The sequence below is a fragment of the Staurois parvus genome, unplaced genomic scaffold (assembly GCF_062004578.1).
Source record: "Staurois parvus isolate SC_StPar_1 unplaced genomic scaffold, SC_StPar_1.0 ptg001200l, whole genome shotgun sequence".
NCBI lineage: Eukaryota > Metazoa > Chordata > Amphibia > Anura > Ranidae > Staurois > Staurois parvus.
In genome coordinates, this window is record NW_028318996.1 from 2,825,391 (window position 1) to 2,850,000 (window position 24,610).

Below are 24,610 nucleotides of genomic sequence, written 5' to 3' on the forward strand. Positions count from 1 at the left end.
TGTTAATGTTTATTACTTCCCATAGAGGTCTTACAGTAAAGCTGATCTCTGTGTTTTATTATAAAGTGTGTGCTTTTCATTGGTCCTTGCACTTACTCTATTGTCAGTTGGGGCTGAGACAGTTCTTGGGGTTGAGAGGCAGAGTGGCGGAGCGAACAAACCTAAGCAGCCCCTTCGGGGGTATCGCTACAATAATTTTAAGTCCAGTTCAATAATGAAATAAAGACCCTTTTCCTTGTGTCAAAGCATTGTGAATTGAGATTTATGTGCAGATCAAAGAACACCTATTAAAATTGAATTCAAGTAGAATTAAACCCCCAAACCAAAATGTATTAAATATCAGCTCACCAAGAGACGAGCCCCTCCATACCTGCACAGGGAATTGAGGATCTGGCGGAGGAATTCTGTCCTCTCTCTATTGCTAATTACTGGGACAAGCGGGGCACCGCAGCTGCAGGAGTGGTACGAGGGTCACATACAATGGCCTGGATTCAGCCCGTAGGTCTTGTGTCTGACACGTGTTATAGATGGCCCGGGATTTTCAATCCATTCATGGCCAGCTTAAGACCGCTAGTGTGTTACTGGCAGGATCAAAAGGTAAAATAAAAGACAAAAAGCTTAAAAAGAAAATTTAATACAGCCAGCATATCTAGGGATTGGTGAACTGAAATGTATTTTTATTTTTGGGTTTGAACTTCTGGTGCAAAAAAAAAAAAAAACCTGTTGAAAATGTCAGAAGTGGCTGTGTCCACTTCCTGTGCGAAGCTGAATCTTAGTACTTCGTCTGCATATATTTTGTCTTCCCTGGTTCCTCCTTCCCCCTCCCCATCAACATAATGATATTTTGAAATAAAACTTTTTTGTTGTTATTACTTACCTTTTGTTAGACCCAGTGATATCACTGAATCTCTGTGTTTCTCTATGCAGTGCAGACAGATCATGGCCAGTGGGAGGAGCCACAGGGTACTATACATGGCTTCCTGTAAACATCAATGCATTCTCAGTACTGTTCTCAAGAGTCCTCAGCCCTGATGCAAGCAGTGAGCTCACTTTTGGGAGGAGTTATGCAAATATCAACATGCCTTGATTGGTGGATATCAGTCTGGTGTCCTGGGAGTTCTAGGCAGACTGTATTTGCATAGAGACCGCTCTAGGTAACGCCCACGTATGATTCTGAGCCTCCATGTTCAGAAGAACTGAAAATCAAAGAATGAAAGGGGCAGGCCACTGACAGGCTGGGGAGGAAAGTACTAGATGATGCTGGACATCCTCCAGCCAGGAAATGAGGCAGGCTCTATCTGACCTGATGCAGCTCCTAATGCACATTGTGAGAAGCTGACAGTGTGCAGTGAAATCAGAGCAAGCAATTTCAGTGCAGGAGAGGAGCCGGCACAACTAAAGAGAAGGCTGGAGGTCCCCTTTAAATGGAGTAATTGGCCTATTCCTTACCTTAAGATTACAGAATTGGCCTTCGTGTTGTGGATGTGGGAGGATGGGTAGGGTTAAGTAGTTTAACAAAAGAATACTGGCAGGGCTGACACCACTCAGTCTGCAACATGTTTGTTTTCAGCCCACTACAGGATTTAATGCCCATTCACACTGTATGCATTGAGCTGCATTGGGCAGCCCATCACCCTCCCAACTCAGACAGGACGCATTGCGTGAGCATAGTTCACACGCCTGTGCTGCAGTGGTATGTGCTGAAAAAATCTAGGACATGCTGTACTCCCTTTTTTTTTTTTTTTTTCTTTTCTTTCTTGGCGCAGCATGTTGCTATGCACTTCACAGCATTGCAGTGAGCTTCAGTGCATGGAGATGAATGAAATATAATTCCATGAAGTGTGTGTCTCCTAGTATGTGTGTGCATGGGCGGTAGGATCAAATCTCAGCCGATTTCAGGAGTGACTGGCTGAGATTCCATCCATCTATTAGAAGGCTGATTGTACCCAAGTCGATCCATCAATCGATATGGGTACCAGCAGTCTTGTCAGATTTGTTAGCATGCTATTACTGCCAGCAGCTATATCATGTTCTCCTGGCAGGGACGGCTCCACCCTGGGGGTGCACACAATAGCTTCGCAGGATGGAGTCCCCCATCGACACTGACTGTATTGATGGTGGAAGTAAGCGATTTTTCTTAGGAATTCTTGATGTTGGAATTGAGAATCGCATAGTCTATGCCTTGGCTTAGATTGTATGCTTCTTGAGGGCAGAGACTGATGTAAATGTTACCACCAAAAACACACTCTGCTCCTCACAAGACCTCCTACTCTCCAGTTCTCTGGTCTCCTCCTACCATGCCCACCTCCAGGACTTCTCCAGGGTTTCCCCCATTCTCTGGAACTCACTACCCCAATCCATCAGACTGTCACCGACCCTCCTCACCTTTAGGCACACCCTGAAAACCCATATCTTCAGAGAAACCTACCCCACCCTCACCTAACTGCTGACCTCCTCTGCTCTCCCCACCACTCCATCCCCCACAGCTATTTCCTCCTGTACCATTCTCCCCTCCCTCCTAGATTGTAAGCTCCAAGGAGCAGGGCCCTCGAACCCCTTGTGTATTTTATTGTATTGTTACTGTACTGTCTCCCATTGTAATGTACAGCGCTGAGCAAACTGTTGGTGCTATATAAATACTGTGTAATAATAATATGTAAAGCACTTGTTATATTGCAGCCTGATACCCGTACGTCCTGTCAGAACCTCTGCTCATGCGCGGCCTTGGGGCCACACAGCAGCACGATCCCATGATGGATGTGTCCCTCGGACACAGAGCATCACAGATCAGGACATAGGCTCTCTGATGGCTTTGTCAAATCACAGCTATCACACAGTGTAAACAGAGGCACATGCCTCTGTATCGGCTCTACTTCTGAGCTCAGTGAGGAGAGGGAGAGATGGATCGCTGCAGCCTGTGCTTATCTGTGTGTAGCTGATGATTTTACTGTGCTTCTACACACATCACACAGAGTGCAGCCATCCCACACCTGTGCACCAAGCACCATCCATCTCTCATCCAAGTGCGCATCAACATCTGTAAAAGTGTCCCATTAAACATCTGTCACAATGTACTGCTGCACAAAAACATCTATTACATTGTACCAGTGTCCCGTCAACATCTGCGATAGTGTCCCATTGCAGCATCAACATCTGTCAATGTCCCTAGTGGACCTTCAATATCTGTCAGTGTACCAGTATACAAAAGCATCTGTCCATGTACCAGAGTCTTGGCAACATCTGTCGGTGTACCAATGCACAAAAAATCTGACAGTGTAGTAATGTCCCATCAACATCTATCACAGTGTACCAGTGCACAAAAGCATCTGTCACATTGTTCCAGTGCACAAAAAATCTCAGTGCAGTAATGTCCAATAAACATCTATCAGTGTGCCAGTGCACCAAAACCTCTGTCACGGTGTGCCAGTGAACCAAAACCTCTGTCACGGTGTGCCAGTGCAACATCAACACCTGCAGCAGTGTGCCATTGCAACATCAACATCTGCTGGTGTTCCCAGTGAGCCCCCAAAAATGTGATGGATAGTCAGGAAATTGGATGCGTAATTTATGCCCCTATAATGCATGAAGGTTCTCATTTGACTTTGGGCCTCTCTATGTGGCTAGGCTGTGAAAAAGTCTCACATGTGGTATCACCATACTCAGGAGGAGTAGCAGAATGTACTTTGGGGTGTATTTCTTAGTATGTCCTTGCTGTGTTAGAAATCTGTTGAAAAATTGACAACTTTGTGTTTAAAAAAAAAAAACAAAAAAAGTTTTTATCTTCTTTACACATTTTCCAAAAACGTGTGGAAAATTACATGTTCTAAAGATACATTATGCCTCATAGAAAATACATTGGGATGTTTTCTTTCCAAAATGTGGTCATTTTGTAGGTGTTTTCATTGTTCTGGTGCTCCAGGGCCTTCAAAAATGTGATGGGTAGTCAAGAAATTAGATGCATAATTTATGCTCCTTGAAAACCCAAAGGTGCTTCTTGAATTTTGGGCCCCTCTCTGTGGCTAGGCTGTGAAAAAAATCTCACACATTTGGTATCCCCTTACTTGGGAGAAGTAGCAGAATGTGTTTTGGGGTGTAATTGCAAGTATGCCTGTGCCATACCACACCGATCAAGAGAAATTGGAGGAACCTGAGCTAAATTTCAAGTGTTGTAGCAATGAGTCTGAATAATTATGCCAATGTGATATTTCAGTTTTTTTCCATTTTTATATATTTGCAGACAATTCTAAAATGTTGTTCCCACTGTGTCATTATGGGGTTCTGAGTACAGATTAATGAGAAAAACAATTAATGTAAACAACTTTAGTATCGGGCGACAACATAAAAGTGAAGGGTGTGTGTGTGTATATGTATGAATGTGTGTGTGTGTGTATATGTATGAATGTGTGTGTGTGTGTGTGTGTGTGTGTGTGTGTGTGTGTATATGTATGAGTGTGTGTGTATATGTATGAATGTGTGTGTGTGTGTGTGTGTGTGTGTGTGTGTGTGTGTATATATGTATGAGTGTGTGTGTATATGTATGAATGTGTGTGTGTGTATGCATGAATGTGTGTGTGTGTGTATATGCATGAATGTGTACGTGTGTATATATGCATGAATGTGTACGTGTGTGTGTATGAATGTGTATGTGTATCCACATCCAGGTATAGTATGTTCTTGATGACAAGCAGAATTAAACACAAAGGGGTTGTAGGACAGAGATGTTTTTATTGCTGATTCAGTAGTATGTGACCCAGCAATGTCTCTTCCTTTTTGTCAAGCTGCCATTAACAATGTAATCATAAAACCACACATTACACAATCGGATACAAAGTAATAATTAGACATCCATTGTACTGACATCAATGAAGAGCAGGTGTGCATGCTGCTGAATGTACTATTTTAAAATCTCTGTGCTGCCATCCATCTTCGTTTTGGTTTTCTTTCCCCACCCACAATGTATTTCTGTACATTCTTTCCCTGTAGGCGGGGTGAGATTGCGTTGTCCTGCCCGCCTGCCATACATTGGAGGGTTTTCTATAATTGCAGTGTTCATTTCTGACATTCCTGTGCGATGAGCTGCCCCTGAAACCTCCTCGTGTTTCGTCTCCCTTTTTATTTTTCTTTCATCCCCTGGGGCGATGGAAGGATTCATGAAGACTCATCTGGAAGAAACTGAGAAATTCCACCTTTTCTCCTGAGTCACTTCTATGTGATCTTGTCCTGAGCTGACTCATAAGTTCCCATTAAACCTCTGATTTGTCAATGATGGGGCTCTTTAATAGCTGTGATTTGGGTTGCTCTCAGTAGGTGTCATGTGAGTAGAAGTGTCTGGCTCAGTTGCTGTGACCATTCATGGCAATAAATGTTCGAATTCACTGTGAATGGGTTACAGAATTATACAATTAGGTTGTAAACCGGACTGAGAACTGGTGATCTGAGGCAGAGACAAGATTTTTTTCCTCAATTCATGGAATGTGTAGTACCAAGATGGGGTAATGGGTGTTGCCAGGACAGAATGCCAGTGACTGGGTTCACTGGGACAAGGAGGCATTGGAACCCACAGGATCTTTTTCCCAGTTACCTGAGATAATGTATCCGCACTGGGGAGATTTTCAGCCCTTATCTGTCCTGAAGACAGAACAGGATCTCCGCTGCAATTTACGGATCCTGGAAGCGCATGTAGTAAGTCCCTTCCAGATTCAGATCTGTCATTCCCCGTTGACTGTAGCCAGGAAAGCAGCTAATCAAGCATGATCTGTGATTTGCTGGTGGGAGACATTGGGGGATCTAATAGACCTGTCACCTGTCCATGCTATCACATAGGGGGGTTTGTTAGCCCTTTGGAGATAGCAATAAAGTTAAATGAAAATAAATAGTGTTTAAAATTATAATAAAAAAAGTAAAAATTCCCCGAACACACCCAAATGATGTGTAGTTTGTGCACAAGTATGAAAACATAAATTGCATCACATGTGATGTATCACCACAAACAGCAACATTTCTAGGGCCATAATACTCTAAACCAGGGATAGGCAACCTTGAAGAGGTGGTAATCTACCTGAACAAGTCAATGATCGCCAGGCGCAGTGTCACCCAGTGTCCCCTCCTCACAACTGATTTAAACCTCTAATTGCTGTACTACCATGTCACAATCTCAGGCATTGCACAGCAATCATGGGTTTAAATCAGGTGGTGAGAGGCAACATATCGCCGACTCACCACCTGTCAAACACACTTGGATCGCTTTTCAGAGAAGCAACAGTACCTGCTGCACTTGTGAATGAGCCCTTAGTCCATTTGGCATGGGCACGCTTAGGGCTCTTTCACACATAAAGTTTGATGGGTGATAAAACCCTACGGTTGAGTCGCGGTTTTAGGGACACTTCACACCACATGCAATCCAGTGTGTTTTTTCTTTTCTGCATAAAAAAACACATGGATAGTAGGTTACATTTTTTTCTGCACTGAATTGTACTGGAACGCAGCAAAATGCACTGGAATGCATATGTCCATTATTTAGGCTGAAGAAAAAGAGGGGAAAAAATAAACCGGAACACATCAAAAACGCGCTTAGAAAATGCATACGGAATGCATCTGCACTGGATTTCTATGGTGTTTGGTGGGTGCTACTGCCTGCCACTCTGCAAGCTGCTGCGGGGTCCAAGGGGTTAAAGCCAGTGGTGAGAGAGAAACACAATGCTGTCTGCTTTAACCCCTTGTTTGCTGTACTGCACATGATTGCAGGGCACGTGCAGAGCGGCCTCATTCACTTGAATTGTTCATGCTTGACAGGTGCTATACCCACCAACCATGACAGGGCATATAACCCCTGCTGTGGCTGTGACATGTGCACACCCCTGGCCACTGCAGCTAAAGGGGGTGCGGTTGGAACGGAGGTGGTAAAACACATCTTAACTATGGCGTTTTCCCACCCCCCAAACTGCAAATGAACCCTTACTGAGCCTCACAGAGCAGTGCGTCTACAACTTTCATGGGTTAGTTGCATTTTGCCATAGACCTCTATTACAGTACCTTGAAAAAGTATTCATACCCCTTGAAATTTTCCACATTTTGTCATGTGACAACCAAAAACTTAAATGTATTTTATTGGGATTTTATGTGATAGACCAACACTAAGTTACACAATTGTGAAGTGGAAGGAAAATGATAAATGGTTTCAACATTTTTTTATGAATATCTGAAAAGTGTGGCGTGCATTTGTATTCCTCCCCCCTTTACTCTGATACTCCTAACTAAAATCTAGTGGAACCAATTGCCTTCAGAAGTCACCTAATTAGTAGAGTCCATCTGTGTGTAATTATTCTCAGTATAAATACAGCTGTTCTGTGACGCCCCCAGAGGTTTGTTAGAGAACATTAGTGAACAAATAGCATCATGAAGACCAAGGAACACACCAGGCAGGTCAGGGATAAAGTTGTGGAGAAGTATAAAGCAGGGTTGGGTTATAAAAAAAAATATCCCAAGCTTTGAACATCTCACGGAACACTGTTTAATCCATCATCCGAAAATGGAAAGAGTATGGCACAACTGCAAACCTACCAAGACATGGCCGTCCACCTAATTGGACAGGCTGGGCAAGGAGAGCATTAATTAGAGAAGCAGCCAAGAGGCCCATGGTAACTCTGGAGGAGCTGCAGATATCCACAGCTCAGGTGGGAGAATCTGCCCACAGGACAACTATTAGTCGTGCACTACACAAATCTGACCTTTATGGAAGAGTGGCAAGAAGAAAGCCATTGTTGGAAGAAAGCTATAAGAAGCCCGTTTGCGAGAAGCCATGTGGGGGACACAGAAAACATGTGGAAGAAGGTGCTCTGGTCAGATGAGATGAAAATTTAACTTTCTGACCTAAAAGCAAAACACTATGTGTGGCGGAAAACTAACACTGCACATCACCCTGAACACACCATCCCCATAAGAAAAAGTTTGGAAACCATTTATCATTTTCCTTCCACTTCACAATTATGTGCCACTGTTTGTTGGTCTATCACATAAAATCCCAATAAAATACATTTTATGTTTTTGGTTGTAACATGGCAAAATGTGGAAAATGTCAGGGGGTATGAATACTTTTTCAAGGCACTGTATATCCTGCAGGTGTGGTGCACTTTCTATATAATAGAAGTCTATGGCTAAGCGTAGCAAACCCGAAGGAAAGCTGGAGGTACACTGCACCCTTGGGGTGGGTAAACCGCAGCACATCAGCGTGAAAGCAGTCCTATACTGTTATCCCAAGTGTATTGTGTACATTTTTCCACATACTCCTTCCCTCTTGTTTTCTCATCTCCTTTTTTCTTCTGTCTGCCTCTTCCTTCCTTTTTTTTTTTTTTTTTTTTTTATACTGAGCATCCGCTGATCCTAAGATGCCACCTTATGGGCGCTGTTATGGAGTATGTGGTCGTACAATGCTGCTTTCCACACTCCTGCATCTAGGTTCACTGGTTCTTTTTCTACATATTATGTTTGCATCACTACATCTTTTGTGATCACTTGGGGCTGCAACCCCTCTTGTATTGAACACCGTGCTATCTAGTCTTTTTTAGTTTAATTCCAAAACGATAAACATATTGAAATGAAAAAAACAGCTATTATTTTATTCTGCAGGGCCTCTGCATTCAGAAAATTTAATTGTTTTGCAGTAACTTTCTAGCACAAATGCCATATTAGAGAACTGGATAAAGATCTTTATCCTTGTGTTAATGCTCTCTGCATTATGATGTTACCGATAGTTGTTGGACTGATGCTCAGTTTCTCATATTTTGTGGTTTCATATTGCTATGATGGTCTTTCATATAGATCTATAGGTTCTCCCCATAGTGACTCTCTATACACTGGGCAGTGCAGTCAGTTAGGCCCTATTCACACTGGGCGCTTAGCACCAATGCATGGGCTTCTGGTGTTTTAAAGGATAAGTTCACCATTGGGAACATGCTACATGTTCCAGCCGTTTTTAGGGTGGAACATATAACATGTTCCCAATGCTGCAGTCGCTGCCTGATCCCCCCCCCTTCCCTGTGACAGCAGTACGAGAAGTTCCCCATACAACTGTCACTTTTAAAAAAAAATAGCATGGCCATGTTCTGTGAATGAACTGTTGTCTTGTATTTCTCAATGAACTACCAAGGCGCTGTAGAGCACCGTGATAGATCATTGAATCTTTCTGTCAGTATATCTGCTTGCCTGTACATCCCATATGGGCAAGCAGATATACTGACAGGTCTGCAGGAGACCTGCATGGCACCAGCCATCTGCTGATGACTGGTGCGATGCTTTACAGGCTCCTGCAACCAAAAATTATAAATGTACATTTTTTTTTTTTACCTGCAAAAAAATGTGCATTTATTATTTTTAGTCAAAGGGTGAACTTATCCTTTAACTATGAGAGGTGGGCACAGGTGCACCATCCAGCCTTGCTGCAGGCAGCCTGTCAAACTCAGTATCTGACCCTCTTTGCTTTCACTAAGACTTCGGTCACACTAAATCTGACTTTGAAATCATTCGGCTTCACTTGAAGTTGCATGATTTCAAAGTTGGATGTCAGTGCGCCTTCAGGTGCGACTTCATGCACAGATGTCTGTGACCTGAACTTGCAAAAAGTTGTACATAAACTACTTTATCGGTGCAACTCCGATGGAGTCAGACCTATTTGACCGCTACCATTGTGGACAATAGGGTGCACCTTGTCATGCGATTTGAAACTATCAAATCGCATGACAAGTCGCATCGGTGTGACCGGGGACTAATTATCCTTCAGGATCCCTCCATTTGTATTATTCTAGTACACACATTATTCAACAGTGCCAAGCCCTGATGAAAGGGGGCCCTTTGAACGCCTGAAACACATTGGATTTTTCAGAACATGAGTCTGAATGAAATTAAACCTGAACTTTATATATTCTACTTTTGGCTTTTTCCTCCTTGCACATTCCATCCCAGTCACAATATAACACACCTCTATACAAAAAATGTGAACATGCACCGCATGCTCTGCAAAATGTTGTGAGTTCACTTACTTTAATAAGTTTTGTTTTTCTGTGGATTCATGCTATGGAGGTGTTCTTTTATACTACATTGCGGCATGAGTTGCTGCGCCTAATAAGAAAGTGGTGCAGAATTTTGGTTTGGAGATCTTGAGGCAGGCTGAGGCAGCCATATACCATAACACCTCACAGGATCCCCGGGATGGTATTAAGGGTCAAGAGGCCTTTAGTGGATACATTAGGCCATATGTCACCACACTGTATTGGGGGTCATACAAGTCTGGTAAGCCTTGATAGCACAGCGTGAGTAGTGTGTGACACATGGAGCTCTAAGGTGTAATGCCTCTCATTGGGCCCCACATACTTACAGGGGGCTATCCCTTCTTTCCATCCATAACATTGAAACTGTTGACCGATATATGCTGAGCTTTTAATATGGACTCTCACATTTGATTATAAGATTTTTGCACATTGGTCACTTTGCACATTCATGCACTTTATTGCTTATTTGCACGCAAATTTTTGTAGGAAATCAGTGGTTGTAATTATTGATGGAGATACCTGCATATTTGCACTACTGTATACTGATATTTGTACTATACCTTTGCTTTTTTGCACTTTATTGCTCATTTGCACAATAATTTTGCAGTATAATAGTTGCTGCTGCTTATTGGTACAAATATTTGCATACTTGAACCATCACATATGTTGCACTAATATTTGCATAATTGCACAAGTTATATATTCTGCTTACTAATTTTTATTTTTTTTTTTACGATTCCAACATGTTTTGTATGTAGCACTGCACTTTAGTATTTTGTATATGCGTAGTACTTTTATCAGAGTGTAACAATAGCTGCTGTTTTGGACACATTTTGTGCCCTAGAGTGGCTTTGTATTTGTTTTAGCTAGCTTACTAAGGATGGAGAGTGAGAGAAACACAGGCTGCAGCTGCTCTGTAGCTGCTGTCCTGCAGTGCTGAACTGGTTAACCGCTATATCAGCAAGAGGAGGGAGCTGCTGAGTCGGAAGAGTTCAATAGACTGAGTCAGGCAGCACTGCACTGTGGGAACTGTAGTCCAGAGGAGTGAGACTCTACTGTAATCAAATGCTTTTGGACTGCATTTTCCAGAGGGCGATTGCCAGGAGGAGGGGAGAGGGCTGCATTTCCTCAGGCTCTACAGGACACAGCTTTCTCTTGCCATGGTGCTAGTTCACTTCCAAGTTAAAGGTATCTATACTTGTGTTCTTATAAGTGTTTGCATTAACTTTCACTCACACAAGTGGGTCAAAGGGGCTGAGGATGTTCTTGAAGTTGGGACACAGAGTAGAGAACCAAGATTACCAAACGGCTCCTTTCAGGGGTAGCACTACATATCTTTAGTAGAGGTTGTAATTGCCCCACAAATGAACAGAAGGTGAAGATAGCAGAGGTACCCATGTGAGAAAGGAGATGCTTTGAGATCTGTATCTTCAGGGAAAGTGATGGGAGATGGATTAACGTTTGTATGATAGTGAGACTTATTTTCTAATAAAGGACTCTATTACTGTGTCATTCTTTTCCAAGTAGTTGTATTATATTTTCTGAAGAAATCACATTTGTTGCTTAAAAATGAAATTTACATTTCTGTAAAGTGTTGAAATTATACAATGAGGTTACAGAAATTAGTTTATGAAAAAGAAGTTAAAATGTTGTGGTTATTGACACTGAGAGAGAAATGTATGGTACAAATTTACTTTTAGGGCTTGTTTACTATGTATGTGGTTTTCTATGTGCCCCAGGGATGTCCAGCATTCTTCTGTGCAGAGAAATGCAGGTCATCTCTAGGGCACATAGATAACAATTCTGTCCTATGTGCCCTGTTCACACTACAACTTTATGGTTTGACATGGTGAACATCGCATCACACCGCTGTGTCACAATCCAGCAAAATGGACCGTGAGAGTTTGGCAAAATGGGCCATTAAGAACAGATATAGGCTTGCCTGTGCCACACTTTGCGCATGCTATATTTAGGCTGATGATGTACTGTCAGAGTATGGGAAAGCCTCTGGAAGGTGTACTCCAGCATGTAAAATATTACTTTTCGATTTTATTACAGGCAAGTTTCAAACACATTCCAGGGGTTTTCAGTTCCCCTTTTCAGGGCTTAACTGTTGTCACACATTCTGGGGATTCTGCTGGTGATCACAGGTTCTGTAGGGTTGGGGTGCAGTATGGGTGAGGTAGGAGCAGCAAGCAGTCTGTATTGTTATCATTGTCCGTATTACTCATGTAATATTGTCATTGTGTGGTCATTGTGCGGTTTTCCTCCTTTTTAGAGTCTCAATGGCTTCGAGGAAATGGTGGAATTCCTTCCAGCCACCGACACCAAGAAGGTGGAGAAGATGGCACTAAAGACAAAGCTGCTGATTGTCGGGTTGGTGGTTGGCGCCCTCCTCCTCTCCCTCACCGTTGGGCTCCTGGTCTGGCACTTTGCATGTAAGTCTTGGTGGCTCTCATGTTTAATATCTAGTGATATTTTCATTCTGTGTGCTCAGCATATGCTCTGTCTTGCAGACCGGAATGCCCCAGTGCAGAAGGTCTATTCTGGCTACTTGAGGGTGACGAATTATGTGTTCATTGACGCCTATGAGAATCCTTCCTCGCCAGAGTTCGCTGATCTCGCCTCCAAAGTTGTTGAAATGGTACTGAACTTTCTTCTGACAATTTAATTTATTTAATGTTATAATTTAATTGCAAATGGTTCAGCTGTGAGGAACAAGGGGGATATGTCATTCCACTGGCTCTTTGTAGATGAAATGTAATGTCAGTATTGCTGGAAATCATTCCCCATAAAGGAGAACTCTCCTGAAAGGAATTCAGGGGCTGCCATGAATGACCTTCTTCTAAAAATGCTAAATGCCTGGGTGTTTCTGGTGTAGAGACATTATTGGAAAGGATATTTGTTCAGGTTAATTATAACATGGCAGATGGCACTGAAGCACCTGAAGAAGATCGAAGATCAGAAAGAGAAATGGAATCCTCTCTCTGTTTATATTGGCAGAAACGCCCAATCACATTCCATGTTTTGTTGTCCCTGTGTTGGCATATTTAAAATTCCCAGCAGCTGGAAATAAACTGCCCCCCTGGACAGACCAAAAGAATTCACAAAAACCAGCACTTGATATATTCTCTACAGTCCATATATTAAAGCAGACTTCCATATGTAGGTTACAATATTCTTCTTATGCTCTCACCAGGAAAATGATGAAATAAACCCTTTCAATAAATGCGCATGCGTCTTCCCTTGATTGCCAAGGTCCAATGTGCTCCCACAGTGTTTCTCTCACATCATGTAAAAAAACATAAATTGCATATAGTGTAGTATGTTCAAAATTTGTTAGCCATAAATATAATAAATTAGTGTGCTCACAGGAAATAATATAAGAGAGTGCCAAACGTTATATCTTAACCACGTGGAAAACTCTTGCCATCCACCTTATTCAATATCTATCCTTACCCTCAATTAGAGGAATTCTTTCATCAATACGGTCATCTGAAATCCTTCATGAGATGATATCCTCATTTGGTGAAATCCCCCAAAAAGAACACCACTAACATAGTGTATTATCTCTTTAAATTGTGAACGTCACACAATAGAATAAAACTCGCATTCAATAAATATCCAAATTGCCCAAAGTGTATTCTATCCAGCATATGTGCACCACACTTCACCCTTTAGATTATGCATTTTTCCAAATTTGAGCATAAACATGCATATATGGATTCTGTGGTCCACTCTGTGTCTTCATATATCCAACATCCCACACACTCATGATGTCCCCATATACTCAGGGTTTTCGCAACGTTAAAGCAGAGGGACCATAGTGCAGCAATATACAGTATTATATAAAACACTTTATTTACCTTCATAATCTGCTTACATTTATCACAAGTAATGGATGCAAAAAATAAAACCTTTTCTAAAATAGCCACCATGGCACTTCCAGTTTGTCAGACATCCCTTTTCTGATGTTTCATTGGGATTTAATACCTCATAGGATGAAAAAGCCTGTAGAGAATATATCAAGCACTGGGTTTTGTAAATTATCATCCATATAATATATTTAAAATTATTTTCTTCTAACGAGCAAGCCAGGAGGAAACTAAAATAATAATTTTTTTTTTTTTGCAAAGAGCGGGGCTTTTTATGAAATGGTTCAGGTCTGTTTTGTATAAAAAAGTATGAGAGGATATTGGGCAGGATGGTCGAAGTCAGGGGTCAGCAACCTTAAAGTGTCATGTTCATCAGCATTAGATGACTGGTGTGCCAGGGAACAGTAGCACCTTAGCTGGTCATACACTTGTAGAATTTTGTATGAACGTTCTACATGTTTTTTTTGTTTTTTTTTATACATTCACAGAATTTTGCTTGTTCTAAAAAAAAAATTCCATCCTGCTCCTTCGAATTTTCTTCTCACTATGTTCAAAAAATGTGTATTGATTTGACCACACAAACCATTAGAAAATCGAACAAATGTTCTGAAACTGAATATTTTTCATTTTGAAATTATACCAGCATGTGGTCATCTTTAGATCGTTTAACATTTTTTGCACGTACAGTTGTACTGCTAATGACAGGTTAAACTCCATTATTATATAATAGGTTTAACTTGTCATTAGAAGTACAACTGTGAGTGGAAAAGCTGATTACAAGGTGCACACACAAAACCTGTTCCACTGCAATGCAACCTCAGATTAGCCCCAGTGCATGCACTCCAGACCTCAGATTAGCCCCAGTGCATGCACTCCAGACCTCAGATTAGCCCCAGTGCATGCACTCCAGACCTCAGATTAGCCCCAGTGCATGCACTCCAGACCTCAGATTAGCCCCAGTGCATGCACTCCAGACCTCAGATTAGCCCCAGTGCATGCACTCCAGACCTCAGATTAGACAAATGCTTGCATTAGACAAATGCTTGTATATCAGATGCCATTGCAAAGTCGTCACATGAGATATCTGTATATTGGCAATAATGGTGTTTGCTCTAGTTTGTGTTCTTGTTCATATTATCCCCAATGCATGTATTTCAGACCTCAGATCAGCCCCAATGCATACACCTCAGACCTCAAATCAATCTGAATATGCATGTAATTTAGACCTCATATAAGCCCCAATGCATGTGCTTCAGACCTCAAATAAGCCGCAAAATGCTTGTACTTCAGATCTCAAATCCGTCTCAATACGTGTGCTTTAGATCTCAGATCAGCCCCAGTGCATGCACTTCTTCTGACCTCCGATCAGCCCCAAAATGCTTGTTCTTCAGATGCCAGTGCAGTCATCACATGAGATTTATTTGTACATTGACATTAGTTTATGTTTTTGCTCAGATTATCCCCGATGCATGTACTTCAGACCTCCGATCAGCCCCCATGCATGCACTTCAGAAAAGCCCAAAAATGCATGCATTTCTGATCTCATATCAGCCCCAGTGCATGTGCTTTAGACCTCAGGTCAGCCCAAAACTTCAACCTTTGGAAAGCAGGGAATCTCTGTATGCATACAGGTGGGCTTCGCATGCATAGCGCACCAAAGTCCCCAGTCACTGGCAGGCTTTCAGCGATATCCAGGAGGTTGGTGGTCCAGGCTTTGTAATTGACAGCCTAATGATGTCAGTTACAGCCAATGGAAGTAGATGCCAGTGCAGTCATGACATATCTATATCTTTACATCGACTCTAGTGCTGTTACTTGCTCTAGTTTGTGTTTGTGTGATCCGATCATATTCTCAATCATTTTCTCATATTCTCTCTACAGTTGCAGAAAACATACCAAACCAATCCAGCAATTGGTCCGCACTTTGTCCAATGCAATGTGACTGCATTTAGGTGATGTAAATTGTCTGTCTTTGTGGTTCCTTTCACTGTGTGTAGAGTGTATTTTGTAATAAAGAGATTTTAGTATAAATGTTCCGCTATTGGAGACAGTCCCTGTTGCAGATACTCGGTAGAAATCTGTCACACAGCAATGGAAGAAATGTTTGAATCTGCCACAGATTCATAGACATGTTGGTAAGGTGTATGTGGGACTGACACAACTCTGACAGAACTGTCACAGGCACCTCTCCTGCATAGTGGAGACGTTTACAGGCAAGAGAAACTATCTGTAGAAGTTGGGATAGTAATGGAGACACATCAAATATTAGTACCAGAGGAGCTTAAAGATACATTTTGTTAGAGAATTATCTCAAAGATGCAACACAGTTTACTCCAGAATGGGAAAGGTCTTGCTTCCATTTTCCTTATCACTGATATGGCGAAATTCCAATGAATTTGTTGCAGTTTTAGCAGCGTAGCGTAAACGAGAACAACTTGATATAGTTGCATGCAATGGTACTAAGAATGAAAATGTTGCAGAATGTTCATATATTTGGTGCAAGGCTTTTGACTATACAGACAGTGCCAGGAATGCGTTGCAAATGCCTCATTGTGTTGCAAGTGAATCATTAGAAGTGTATTTTTGCTGCGATCTTGGACAGTAAAACCGAGTTTAGGGATTGTAGAAGTGATATCGGAGATCACTACAAATCGGAACACCCTTCTCCCAGCACTACTTTCTGATGTATTGTGCTGCAGATCTCTTGGTGACTCTCATTCCACTTCTGAGGATGTTTCCCTTCAAGGTTCATACACCCATGGAAGGTGCTCCTGATGCAGTGTGTGTGGGTCTGTGGAAGAGGAATGACTCTCAATGCATCTTAAAGTCCTCCATACTGTAATCTGCTGCATTGTGATACCATTCATAGTAATACCTTGTACTTTCCATTGTTCATACAGTGAGGGCAGCGTCATCAGCTACTACTGGTCTGAATTTTCTGTGCCAACATATCTGGAGGCCGATCTGGATGCGGCCATGTCTGCGCTGAAAGTGCAAACTGTCACTCTTCGTCAAAAAGTCGCCCTGTCCGTGGATTCCTTTGTGGCTTATCGTAAGTAACGTCCTTCTTTAACAGACATGTGCTGCCAGCATCCAAAAAGTGCTTCATAGAATCCACTGTACCAGTCTCACCATCAATACACCAGAAGAGCTTACAATCTAATGTCCCACCACAGTCACACACTGTTATGTATTTATTTAGCTGTGATATATTCCACAGTGCTGTACAGAGAACGCTGAACCATTCATTTCAGTCTCTGAACCAAAGCAGTTTATACTCAAATTTTCCACCACAGTTGCACTATTATACATTTATAGAACACTAACATACTGTATTCCACAGTCATGTGCAGAAAACATTCAGCCACTCACAGCAGTATTTACACCAAAGGAGCTTACGCTCTAATGTCTCTCCCCCCCCCCCCCCCCCCTCCCTCCGAATCAGTCTAGGATTACTATTATTAATTTGCTTTATATAGCTCAGACATCTTTTGCAATGCTATACTGAGAACAGCAGTCTCTGTAACAGAGGAGCTTACGCTCTAATGTCCCTTCACAGCCACACAAATTCTGTCACTAAAGGACCAAAATGGGTGAAGCTGACTAACCCACTAGAGACTAGGAAATTAAATAACTGGATGAACCCCAAAAACAGAGAGATGTGAATTCAGTACTGCTAGCACCTTGCTGTGGATGTTGTTGATTTGTATGGATTAGTATGGACTGTTGTGTATAGTATGGTTCAGGGGTGGACTGACAACTCATGGGGCCCCTGGCCAATAGGGGATCATGGGGCCCCTGTGTCCTTGGCCAAACTCAAAAAAGCCTATGGAAAAGGTACCAGGGGCATCTCATGGGGCCCCCTAATGACCCTGGGCCCTCGGGCAGTGCCCGAGTTTCCAAATGGTCAGTCCACCCCTGGTATGGTTCTATAATTTCCAATATCATAGTATTCCTACAGCATTGTACTGACTTCCCATATAGACCCTCTTCATGCACGCTCATAATTGTCAGCTTTAAGCTTGCACCCCCTACTGGCCAGTAAGTGTATTACAATAATTCTTCAATCTTACTTCTACCCCTATGAATCATTTTGAATGTCGATAATCTCTCCTGCCTCTGCAAATCTCAGTAAGTGTGAACACATATTATAATTTTACCCCTTTTCTGCTTGCTTTTTCAGCTACCGATCCTTTGATGGCCAAAAACTTTCGAGACAGTAAGTGTAATATTTATTTTCCTTTACTGGGAACAAGTCCAACAATTGTGAACTGAAATCCTACATGTTTCCTTGAAATGGGTTTTGTAGGTTTTCTTTACAAAGTCAATAAAAAGCAATGACCTGCCAGGCCTCCTCTATACTGCCTGCTCACTCCTGATATAATATACTGGAGCATTCAGCCAGATTCATTTAAAGGTTCCATGTGTGTGTTCACTCTGTTACAACCCCATAAACAATAGCTGTGTGAACATACCCATTTTTACATTTATCTAGAAACTTGTCACTGTGTATCAATATATATTATTTATTTTGTGAAAATTTTCTTGTTTCCTCCAGACAAATGTATGTTTTTTCTGCACTCCACGGCTGGATCTGCAACAAAATTCTCCAGCCCTGGATTCCCACATTCTTCATATCCACCCAATTCTCGCTGCCAGTGGGAGCTGCGAGCTGATGCCGGTCACATGATCCTTCTTCATTTCAAAACCTTCAAGATGGAGAGCTGCAAAGTTTCCAAAGGAGATTATGTGAACATTTATGATTCCCTGACTGCCGTGCAGCCACGAATCATGACAAAGTGAGTGCAGGAAATCCTCCGCACACTTCTAGAATCATCTTCACTTTATTTATTTTTCAAACACTTAAAGTGTATTTCTGCCTTTTGCAGTCAAATTGGAGAAAAAAAAACTCCCATTCATAGAAACGGCTATACCTTCCAATAATGAAAAGCACTCTGTGAATGGAGGAGGTAGACCTCTAGTTCATCCACCCATCCTCCATTCAAAGAGCATATTTTATTGATGGAAGCTATAGTACAGTTTCTGTGAATGGAGGAGGGGGGCTAAAATGGTGCGCATAGTTGACAATCCTGAGGAGAACCTGTCATAGGTCCCTTGGTTTGTATTATCCCCTGCAGCACCGGAAGATTACAGCTACAGGGGTGGGAGGGTGAGTCAACTAACCTTAGGTATTTAAGTGTAGGTGAACGAATACCAGACACCTCAAATGCACATAATTTGTGTTGAGCATTGCTCACTCTCACCTGCACGCCTGTCAAATTAGGATGAGCAGCTGTGTCTATACAGCCAATGAGTCCCAATTGATTTACTTGAGCTGCCTGTGCACAGCACCTTGAAGTAGTAGACTGATGGCACTGGAACCTTAGGGTGGATATACTTGGGTACTAATTAAAATATTTGTCTCAAAATGTACTGGTGGTATCCCTTTGGGGTGTCTGGATGATAAATGGGCTGCTCTTGTAAACTGAGGAACTGGAAGAGTGTCCTCAGACTGTGTGAATGTAAAAATCAAAGCGCCACACTGATGGTTAGAGCCCAAAACCTGGTTTTATTCCAAACACATAGCAGATGCTACAACCACCGTGTTTCATTGTTCCCTTCATCAGAGCTGATCCTGTTTTCTGGTTTGCTCTTGTGCTTGCCCACACCACCTAGCAGCTCCAGTACAAAAACCAAAGTGCCCATTCATAGTCTACATGTCTCAGCACTTGTGTGATAGGGAAAGCCTTCATTTTAAATACGTTTGCCATATTTTGAACCAGAAATGTAATTTTAGTGTCATTAAAAACAGGACAAATTATAGAATACAATTATATACCTTTTATCCACAGTATCCAACTTGTTATTCAGGGAGGTCAAATGTTTTTCACATTTGTTACATATGTTTGCTTGTAGATTACATACAATATTGCTTGTTTAATATTGTGGAAGGTTATCAGTCTGCTTACTGAAGTGATTTTTGTTGCAGGCTATGCGGCAGTTATCCACCCTCCTACAACCTCACCTTTGTCTCCTCGCAGAATGTCATGTTGGTGACTCTGGTATCAGATGACAAAGAAAAACATCCTGGATTCATGGCGGAATTTTACCAGATCCCAAAAACAACACGTAAGTTTGATCTTCATAGCTGGCACATTATGTGTTAACACAATTCGCCTGGCAAGGTTTCTATTTCTTACAACCTCTACAATTTTAAATCCTTGGCGGGTGAAATGCGTCAATGTGCAGTGGCTCTGAGTGGACCTTGTGGGGTATTCACGACAATAAAGCTTTACCGTTACTGAAGTGCAGCTGGATTCTGTGTTTGTACCTCATTCATCATACTGGGACAGAACTTAAATGTTAAGTTACCTCTCAACACCATCCTTACTCCTCTGGTCCCTGCTGCACTTCATTTCTGCTTGGCAAGTTCACTGTTGCCCACATCTGCCAATTTACCATTGCATACACTTCTCACTTCACCCAGAGGGGCTGTTTATGAGAATAATGCCAGCAATGGTGAGAGGTGATTGCTCAGCGCAGTCACATGACCGTTTAAAATGTGTCCTGAAAAGAAAAAAGAGAGAAGTGACGTGACTGTGCTGACCAATCACTGCTCACCATTGCCAGCATTATTCTGATAAAAAGCTCCCAGGGTGTGTAGAGTAAGAAATGTATAGATTGGTAAATCAACAGACATGGGGTGGTGGTGAACTTGCTAAATATCAAGTTTGCAGGTTGAAAGTTGAAACTGTAAGGGAAGTTCTACTAAATTACAAATTGAAGTTTATAGGAGACATATGGAATCTGAATCATCTCCGGGCTCCTAATGCGTCTTCTGATTTCCTTGCAGTCTGTGGAGGAATGCTTCGGGATGCCAGCGGAATGATCAGCACGCCGTTCTACCCTGCGCACTACCCCCCCAACAGAGAGTGCTTTTGGGACATCCAGGTGAGTCAAGTCTGTACATAGATGTATAAGGAAAATATTCACACTGCCAACACACACACAGAGTATAACATTTACTAGTATAGTAACTATAGTATTAATACTCTGAAAGGAGAAATGTTGTCTCTCCAGTCAGTGCACATTTTGTACAGACCGTTCCTTGAAAGCCATTTTTGATTTTCACACTTCACTTTCTTGCTGTTCCCTATTTATTTCACACTTTCACATGCAGATATGTAATTGCTCCCTTTGGTGGACACCAGTATATCTTAGTAGAAGGGATCAGGACCAAGAGAAGAGGGCCCTGACTTCTTCTTTGAAGGTCTTGAGTTCCTACTTTTGTGAGTTGCTGACCTGCAACAAGCAAACAGCCAGTGAAGTATTTAGACACCTGATATGCACATGAATGGTTTGACCGCAGTGAAGTGAAGATAAGCATTGTGGCCACAGGACCCACACCTTCAGGCTGCATTCAGCTACTCTATTTCTGTCTGATATATTCCAGTTAGCCATCATTGAGATAAGACCATGTTTTGTTTTGTTTTTTCTTTTTTTCGATCACTTCTGCGCCACAGACTTTCTCAGAGGGGAACAGTAGTGCTTAATCACTGCACAACACTACAGGCAGGAAGCACATCCTAACAACAAAAAATACAAATTCCCAGCTCTAACTTGCCAACCAGCCTGCAAACAAACCTAATTAACCTAACGGTATGCGTTAAAAACGGGTTTAGTTAGCACACATTTGCAAATACATGTGAAAGCTACAGAGCCTCGTCATGGCACCCCAGTATTCTGTAGTCCTAACGCTCCAATTTTAAGAGCCATCATAGTAGAGGCACATGGATTTAATGGATAGACCAAGGGCAGATGGACCTGAGGGAGCCCACCCCTCAAAGTTACAGGAGCGCACTGGACACCTAGCATGTAGCACAATGGCAGCTAAGGTGTCCTGTGCACTCCCTCACCAAAAATTCAACAGTACAAAAAATGGCCACTGCCCCAGTCTATAACTGGCCTTCACAGCAAGGAGCACTTATTGTCAAACAACGAAAGAGAAAAATTCCCAGCTCTAAGTTCCCAGCCAGCCTGCAAACAAACCGAATTAACCTGTCTAACAGTATGCATTAAAAACAGGGGTTTAGTTAGCATACTTTTGCAAATACATACGTAAGCTACAGAGCCTCGTCACGGCACCCCGATATTCTGTAGTTCCTGCCTGTGTAATCAGCATATCTGTCCTCTTCCATGTACGAGGTGTGGCCATTTATTTCCAGGAATGCAATGTAAAAAATATATTTGCTTACTTATACACTAGTGACTGTTGTCACCTTCAAAGTAGCCCCCTTTTGAACTGATGCACTTTTCTATTGTGCCACTGCCGGAAACATTCCTGGAATTCGTTTTCCTGGAAAACTGCACAGTATCTTTGTCATGGCATGCTGGATGTCCAGAATGTCATCATATCTGTGTCCTTTTCAGGCATTTTGGAAAATGTCAAAAATTGCAGGGCGCAAAGTCAGTGGAATAAGGTGGTTGGTCAAGTTTCAAAATGGATTTCTGGGCCAGGAACTCGCAAACACTTAACACATCATATGCAGGAGCACTGTCATGCTGGAGAATGCGCTTGGAGAATCCACTTGTCAGGCCAGAGTTCCGGTCTTTTCCTCTAACAAATTGTGTAAACTTTTCAGAATTTTTAATTAACAGTGCTGGCTGACCTCATCGTCATCGTGGACATCTTCCTGCCCCTCTTTAAACCTCCTATACCATTCAAAAAGACTTGATTTCCTCACAAAATGTTCACCGTAAGCCTGTTGTTACAGGCTCACTAGCACTTTGGGCAATTTTCTTATGATGTTAATCCACTACTCCAGATTCCTGTCACTCAGTTTCCTCCAACAACGCAACGCACACACGTGTTGATTTTTATACTCCTTAAAGTGTTACTAAACTCACAACAGTAAAATCAGTCTGTATATGCAGTAAAGGAAAAACATGGCACCTGCCCCAGTCTATGACTGGCTATAATGCAAGGATTACGTGAACCGGGAGACGCATGCCAGTAAAGGAAAAAATAAAAAAGTGTTCATAAATCAACTCGCGAGCTTGCTAACAACCAAATTGACCTGTCTAACAGTATGCGTTAAAAGCAGGGGTTTAGTTAGCACACATTTGCAAATACATACGCAAGCCACAGAGCCACATCAAGGCACCCTGGTAATCTGTGGTTCCTAACTCAATAAATTTGAGTCCCCATAGTAGAGGCACATGCATTTAATAAATAGACCTGGGGCAGGTGCCATTAGGGAGCCCACCCCTCTTAAAGGCACAGGAGCGAAAAGAACATCTGGCATGTAACACAATGGCAGCCAGGGTGCTCAGTGCACCCACGGGCCTAAAAACTAATGGTGAAGGAAAAACATGGCACCTGCCCCGGTCTATGACTGGCTATAATGCAAGGATTACGTGAACCGGGCGATGCATGTCAGTAAAGGAAAAAATAAAAAAAGTGTTCATAAATCAACTCGCGAGCCAGCTTGCTAACAACCAAATTGACCTGTCTAACAGTATGCGTTAAAAGCAGGGGTTTAGTTAGCACACATTACATTTGCATGGTGCTACATACCGGGTGTTCTTTTTGCTCCTGTGCCTTTAAGAGGGGTGGGCTCCCTAATGTGCACCTGCCCCAGGTGAGAAAAGGTATTTAGCGGTTTATATTTACTGAAATAATTGCACTTCCATGTTCTGTGCAATGTGGGAGACCAGACAGAGCAAAGGCAGGGTCCAAGGTTTAGTGACCCTTTAAAGACTAAGTCAACCGGTCTGTGACCGAGGCAAGTTAGAACATTTCAGAACACTCTTGAGTGTGAATGGCTGTGCGACTCACCACCATAGTGCTTCACGGCAGGCATTAAAATGTCACACCTCGTACATCTAGGATACACTATACACGCAGAGACCAGAGTCATTGGTAAGATTTATTGGAAGGCTGCATTATATTAAATGATAAAAAGTAGAGCTATCGGTGAATAACTGAAGAGCCAGGCAGGGAAAAAAATTTAATCTTTCTGAGGGGACATTTTTTATATTTGGTGACATATGTCCTAAAGAGTTTTTTTACAACATAGCCACCTTAGACAACCGCAAGCAGAGAAATCGCCCACAGCGGCTTTATATATAGGAAAACGGTCAAAACGTCTCATGGAAAAAAAAAAGAGGACAAATAACAATCTAACAAATTATAAATTGACCTTTTGCAGGGGATTCACATGATGCCAGAGATGTCTTTGATTCATTAGTGTCTATGGCTCTGCTCTCCTGTCTCTGGGCACACGTCTGCTTACCTTAGCTGTAGGGATAGTGTACTGTGACAGAACCTTATGGTGACACTGCCATCTGTAGAGAGAAGCAAGTTTAACAGAAGCCATTACTAATGTGAGCTGGGATTGGGTTACATGCACTCTGTTCATTCTGTTTTTGCTTCTTTCAAGCTACACTCCAGCCTTCCCTTCAGTCTTGCACAGCTGCACAGGCTCCCCTCCTGTACTGAAATTGCTTACTCTGATTTTACTGCACACTGTGAGCTTCTCACAATGTGCATTAGAAGCTTTAGCAAGTGTGATAGAACCCCCTCCCCATCTCTATTTTCTACCTGGAGGAAATCCAACATCATCCAGCTCTTTCCTCCCCAGATTGACTTTCCCTAGCCCGCTCCTTTCATTCATTGGATTTCAATTCTTT

The 24,610-nt window shown here is 42.2% G+C and overlaps 1 protein-coding gene across 1 annotated transcript in view; it reads left to right on the forward strand.

Moving 5' to 3' along the window:
* The window catches only part of ST14 (ST14 transmembrane serine protease matriptase), a 71,384-nt gene that overhangs the window by 30,589 nt on the left and 16,185 nt on the right, over positions 1 to 24,610 (forward strand). Inside the window, exons 2-9 of the mRNA XM_089660087.1 lie at positions 12,322 to 12,481; positions 12,560 to 12,687; positions 15,800 to 15,870; positions 16,819 to 16,970; positions 18,102 to 18,137; positions 18,477 to 18,717; positions 19,908 to 20,047; positions 20,772 to 20,869. Of these exons, the coding sequence (XP_089516213.1) occupies positions 12,322 to 12,481; positions 12,560 to 12,687; positions 15,800 to 15,870; positions 16,819 to 16,970; positions 18,102 to 18,137; positions 18,477 to 18,717; positions 19,908 to 20,047; positions 20,772 to 20,869 (1,026 nt within the window). The remainder of the gene's footprint in view (positions 1 to 12,321; positions 12,482 to 12,559; positions 12,688 to 15,799; positions 15,871 to 16,818; positions 16,971 to 18,101; positions 18,138 to 18,476; positions 18,718 to 19,907; positions 20,048 to 20,771; positions 20,870 to 24,610) is intronic.